At 35.9% G+C, this 6,043-nt stretch overlaps 1 protein-coding gene across 1 annotated transcript in view; it reads right to left on the bottom strand.

Moving 5' to 3' along the window:
- Positions 1-3,511: 3,511 nt before the first annotated feature.
- ZZZ3 (zinc finger, ZZ-type containing 3) overlaps positions 3,512-6,043 on the bottom strand; it is an 88,276-nt gene continuing 85,744 nt past the window's right edge. Inside the window, exons 14-15 of the mRNA XM_012661037.1 lie at positions 4,930-5,030; positions 3,512-4,627 (exon numbers count right to left, since the gene is read on the bottom strand). Coding sequence (XP_012516491.1) covers positions 4,483-4,627; positions 4,930-5,030 — 246 coding nt within the window. The 3' untranslated portion in view covers positions 3,512-4,482. The remainder of the gene's footprint in view (positions 4,628-4,929; positions 5,031-6,043) is intronic.

Below are 6,043 nucleotides of genomic sequence, written 5' to 3'. Positions count from 1 at the left end.
TGTTGCCTGAACAAGCCGAACTCTCCACTGGCTCAGGGCCCCCACTGTTGCTGCTGTCTCTTCCTGTAGATCATCCACACAGCAAATCCCTCACTCCGTTCAGGTCTCTGTTTAAATTTAACCTTGTCATTTGAAGATTTCTTTGGTCATTCCATCTAAAATGTAGACTGTTCCCCATTCTCCCATTATTATTATTTTGCTTTGAGCATTATTTTTCTTCTAAGTATATCTCTACTTAATACTTTTTATTATTTATTGCATGTCTTCTGCATAGACTATAAGCTCCACAAGGGCAAGGCTTTGTATAGCCAGCCCCACACACAGCAATTACTACTCAGCGTTAACGTGTTTAAATTCTCTGTACCTCCAGTTTTCTCACGTATATAGTAGAGAACATAATAGTAACCAACCTCACAGAGGAGTTGTGAGGATTAAACAAGTCAATAATACACGTAAACCATTTACTAGTTCCTACTGCTCAATGAAGGGTGGTTCTTTGTCAATATCTAGTTAATGTTTCACTTTCACAATTGGGACTAGTACCCAGAATTTCCACTCCAGTGTCCCTTCCATTATATCATTTCTAAACACATGGCAGAGAATCAAGATACATGGCCCAACTGGGGTCCCACAGAGGAAAAAAGCCTTCTCAGCCACCTGGGTTGAACCACATTTTCCAGATAAGATAGAATCCAATTCCCTTGTCCTCTCAGAGCCTTGTAAAGATCATCTCCTAAGGTAAGCTAAGAATCTCACAGACACAGTCAGACATAGGTGGTATCTCCTAACTAACTTCCAAGAGGAAAAAAAATGTAACTCACCAAAATGTTGGTCATACAACCAACAAATATCTATCGAGAATCTATTAAAAGGCCCTAGAGATAGAGACAGGGATGGTCTCTGTTCTCATGGAGCTAAATGTGACATAACTCTCAAAATCCAGTTAACTAGCTACATGAACTGTGAAAAAGAGGTTAATTATGTTTCCTCTTGGATCATATAAACAGAAGCACATTTTTTGTTAAAGTAAGAAATAAAAACAAACACTTTACAGCTTAAAAAGGACAATACCTTCTGAAGCTTGTGCAAACACCTACTGGAATCTGGAGACTTTTAATTCTATCCAGTGCACCTAGAACAATGGACTTCAATTTTTGTTGTCCACAGTAAGAAATACAGTTTATATAGCACACCACACTTATAACTGAAAAAGACATTTCACAAAATAATACTTATCCTTACTACATGTAATGTATCGTTTTCTCCATTTCATTTCTTAAAAAATGTTCTTCACACCTCAGTAAATTGTTGTGATTAAACAAAAGAGGGAAGGGGAGAAAAACAGACAAGGCATACTATTATTAGGTTAAATGAGAAGCACCCACCATGCATGGAAAAAATCCTTCCCAAGGCATGAGATACAAGCCTTAGTCCCAATTTTGCCCAAAGCCATATGACCACATTTGCTGCCAAATTAGAACACGAAAATTACATGTATGTGGTTTTCTAATTCACAATGGCAGAACATGTCAGTGCTTTTTCCTCACCCATAGATATGCTTCTCTCTTCTGTACTACAGACCCAGACATATGCTTCGGTTTGTACTCTGGGAACCACACCACACCAGGAAAAAAGAATGTAAGGCAAACCCTGCACATCTTCACTTCTAACACGTTAGTGATGCCCGACACAAAGGAAATATTCTTGCTTGGGAAATAGGGTAGTGAAGCAGACATGACTCTAGAGTGATCTCTCTAGGCCAAAGTCCAAGCATCACCCCACTTTACTAACTATATGACCTTGGGCAAGTTATTTAACCTCTCTCTGGCTAGATTTCCTCAGACAAAAACAGGGTAACAAATGAACCTGCCTTATAGAGTTGTTGACAATTAGTTACTATATGCTTGCTTGGCCACAGTAAGCACTATATCAGTGTTTGGTGTTATAAGTGCATCACACCAAAGGAAATCTCCTCTGCCTAAACCTTATAGCAGTGTTTTTACATGTCATTAAAAGTGTCTTCAGTTATTAGCAAGTAACTTGAGCACAATATATCAGGAAATAGATTTTTAACCTACTGAATACCACTTAATAAGAAATTTTTCAACAAGTAGGTCTCGTACAGTCTGTTGTCACTTACAGCCAATACTTCTTTGTAGGCAGGTGGAAAGCCTACTGGCACATGACAGCCCTGTCCATTCCTGCAACCCTCAAACTAAAAAAACGACAGATAATACCTACTACTATCCTTTAGGGCCTTTTAAAACCATGGAGGCTATTTTCTTGGAGCTGAAAAATGCAAAATAAACACATCTTCTGCTCAAGCAGAAAATAATCCTCTTTACCAAAGTTTCAAATATTTGCTCTTAAAAATGCATTCAAGTGGTTTATTTTGTCTATTCTGTTTGTATTACAATTGTATCACTCATAGCCCTGTTCCAAAGCATACCTCATATTTTATGGAATTTTTTAATGGATCTGAATGGTTCTCCGAAACTAACTGGCATTATTTCTATACAAACACAGAAGTTACAGAAGTTACCATCAACTGCTACTGTCTTGCTTAATTATAGGTTGAAAGATCTTCTGGCATATTCACGTAACATTTAATATCAAAATGCCCAGAATTCTAACAATTCCCCTCTTCCCCCCACTAATAATTCCAGGGTGAGAAGTTAAGCTCAAGTCCATTTACTTTTCTGTCTGATATACTGTATCTATATCATCAGTTATCTATAATCAATATATTACTTTAAAATTCTCATTTCTATATTTAAAATTCTGTTACTTTTCTCATTTAAAAAAACTCAGGGTGTGAATTTAGTACCTATGCATTAAAGAGAATTAGTAAATAATGTTCCCTTGATTTAAAATAGGAAAAAACAGATGACTCTAAAAATTGGGTCAGGTGTAACACTTAATCAATCTTAGAATATTTATACTATTTGTCCTATAGTCAATAATAATTTTCAGGAAACAAGGTAATTTTCAAAAATCATATGTTTAAATACATGGGGCTTATTTTCATCAAAAACAACTAGAATAAAATTTTTCAACTTAAGACTAGTTTTCACATCAGGGCAATAAGAATTGCCGCCTTCTTTAACCAAGTCTGAATTTCTTTTTTGTAAGCTTGTTTAATTTAGTATTTTAGCACATAGTGAAAATATCATCTTTTGCAGGGTTTCTCAAGTTCACCCTTTTTTCCATAATATATTCCGTATTATAAAGGACAGAGAGAAAACCCTTGTATATGTAAAGCAAAAACTTTAAAAAACCAATTTCTGGTTTTAACACTGGTAAAAAATCCAAAATCTAACCAAAAGGAAGTCACAACAAGCATTCTATAATATAAACAGACAGTATCCACATAGTTTATTTCTCACAGTTCTCCTGGACAAATGAACATTATTCAAGAACATACTGTATACACAGATAAGAAACATACAAAATGTTTTAAATGATGCACAACAAAATCCAGCAGTATAAAAGAATGCATGTGAACTGTTGCTCACTGTGCAGACTAAATTTAATCACTTGTTTAAATAGTAATAAAAATACAATCTTTTATGGATCTTGTGCAGACTACAAAAAAGGGAAATTATTATCATATATATGATTTTTATATTAGGCAGTTTTCTTTGATGAGTTGTATTGACAACTCCAAATACAGAGGCAGAAGGCTGTGTATTTTAAAGGAATTAATGTTGTGAATTAGAGACTTTACACAGTTACTACCACTGGCACTTTTCACCATAGTTTGTACACATCACATGATCATCTTATATAACATTACATTTAAAAAATATATCTGAGTGACAATTTTATAACATTCACACACCATGAGCTGGTTAAGGAAGCAATGCCACAGCTGCCTCCTGTAGTGCTTCACTGTTGGTAATAAGATCAGTTCATTGTGGTTAAAAGAAATTAGGTATCAATATGGTTAAGCAGCTCCAATTTACTAAAGGCCATCAATGACCACCACTGGGACAGTGAGTTCTTTTAAAGTGTATATCCTAGAAGCAAACACCATCATTGGTTAAAACTTTGTCTAAAGAAGTCAGTTTCTGTGCTGAAAACTACTTTCACAAAACTGAAAGCTACTAAACTGTTTTAATATAAATACTTTGTCTTCTTATTATCATATTTATGACCGAGTTCTTTGAAACCTTTGGAATTTACTCTCTAATGTGTGCTCTCGTTTCCATCTCACCCATTTACGATCACCACCTAAAAGGCTTTAAGGTAGTGGTGACAAATTCACCAGGGATACCCTTTGCTCACAAGGAATGTTCAGCTGCTGAACAGTGATCTAGAGCCACACGGTGCAGAGCTGTACTTGACGAGAACACTCAGGAAGCTCTCATGCTGAGTGTCATTTCAGGGAAAGCAGAGAATCTTTCCAAACTGTGCACATAATTAACAATGATACCATTGCTATGTGTTGAAGAGGACTAGTAAATGATGGTCTCTTCCATGTCATCTGTTTGCTGGAAAGTAGTTTGGGTCAAGGTAATTATAACTGGTGCCCTGGGACACACAGTAGTCTCTGTCTAAGAAAGTCTCTGACCTATAAATAGGTTCTAATTGGTGATCTTCCTTGTGAATATCTGTCTCGTGTAGGCTGCAAAGAAAAAAGACACACACAGATACACACAAACACGTCATTAGATGGAAGTGGATGCATTTTGGTCTACATATTCCAAAACTTCTTCACAGCTCTACCTATTTAAATCCATTAATCTATCAAAATCTCTAATGGAAAGTTACTTGACATGTTAAGGAAAAAATTTAATTGCTTAAAACAACAAAGTTTAGTTCACTAAGTGTGACTGTTTTCTAAGAAGTTTAGAAATCAAATTCACTAATGGCTGAGAAGCTCTTTTCTTACCAAAATTTAAGACTGACAATGAAAAAAACACTTACCAGTCGGAACAAGAATCACAGAAATCCAAAGACATTTCTGGAGGACAATCCTGGCAGTGCCACCGAACACCCTGGATAGGTTCTACGCCACAGTTATCACACTATAACAGATTCAAAGAAAAAAAGTGTTAGGCTATATTGTTCACAACTTCTTAAATTTTCTGCTAGGAAACACGTACACACATAGACATCTCCTTTCTTCCTAAGCACTGAACAGTGGTATAACACAAAAATGATTATAAGTTAGATACAATTTCTAGCAAACCAGGTAAAATTCCATCTACTCAAGATCAAGATATAGGTGGGTGAGAGAGAGATTAGATAGTCTTCAATCTGCTTTATTGATTTTTAAAAAAGTTAAGTAAATCATCTCTAACCTGGGCATTTTATTATTGGTAACCATCTACCTGAAAGGTAACTCAGACCGGTATATGATTGTGAATGAGAAACACTGACTCAATACCACAGTTTCAACTATCCAAATATGTTACAGAACTGTTTTAACACGTTATTGTAGCTAACATAAACCCAGGCAACCATAAAATTCTCTCTAAACTTTTACCTTACTGAATCACTCTCTGAAGGCTAAAGGCTCTTAATGACCAATGCCCATCATGTCAAAAGGCAGATCTAGCTCCTTCTTGGTGCAGTAGCCCTCAGTGTTCTGTGCAATTTTGGAAATAAAAATAAATCTCATTTCTAGTTTCTTTGATCATGAGGCCAACTAAAGTGGCTGACAGACTGACAAACAAGCCATAGCTCGGTCTTGCAGCAAAATTATGAGAAGTGGTGAGAGTTTTCTCTTGAAAGGCCAGAGCTGCCAGTTAGGAAAATCTCTAATGGAGAAATAGGATCACTGAAAGATCAAGAGGGAAAAATCATTTAATATAGTATAGTTAATGGCTACTCTAGAGGATCAGAGGTATAATTTCATTTTCAATTTAGTTTATCAGTCACAGCACACATCAATCCTTTAATATATACCAGCAACGCCACCAAGTTCATGGACTCAATATACTTCTTCCAATCCAACCAGTACAGTCAGTTCTGTTGCCTAAAGTTTTCCCAAACCTGTCAATCTCTATTTCTACAGCCACCAGTCAAGTTCAGGACA

The sequence above is a fragment of the Propithecus coquereli genome, unplaced genomic scaffold, assembly GCF_000956105.1.
Source record: "Propithecus coquereli isolate 6110/MARCELLA unplaced genomic scaffold, Pcoq_1.0 Scaffold7, whole genome shotgun sequence".
NCBI lineage: Eukaryota > Metazoa > Chordata > Mammalia > Primates > Indriidae > Propithecus > Propithecus coquereli.
This window is presented reverse-complemented; position numbering and strand designations above follow the sequence as displayed.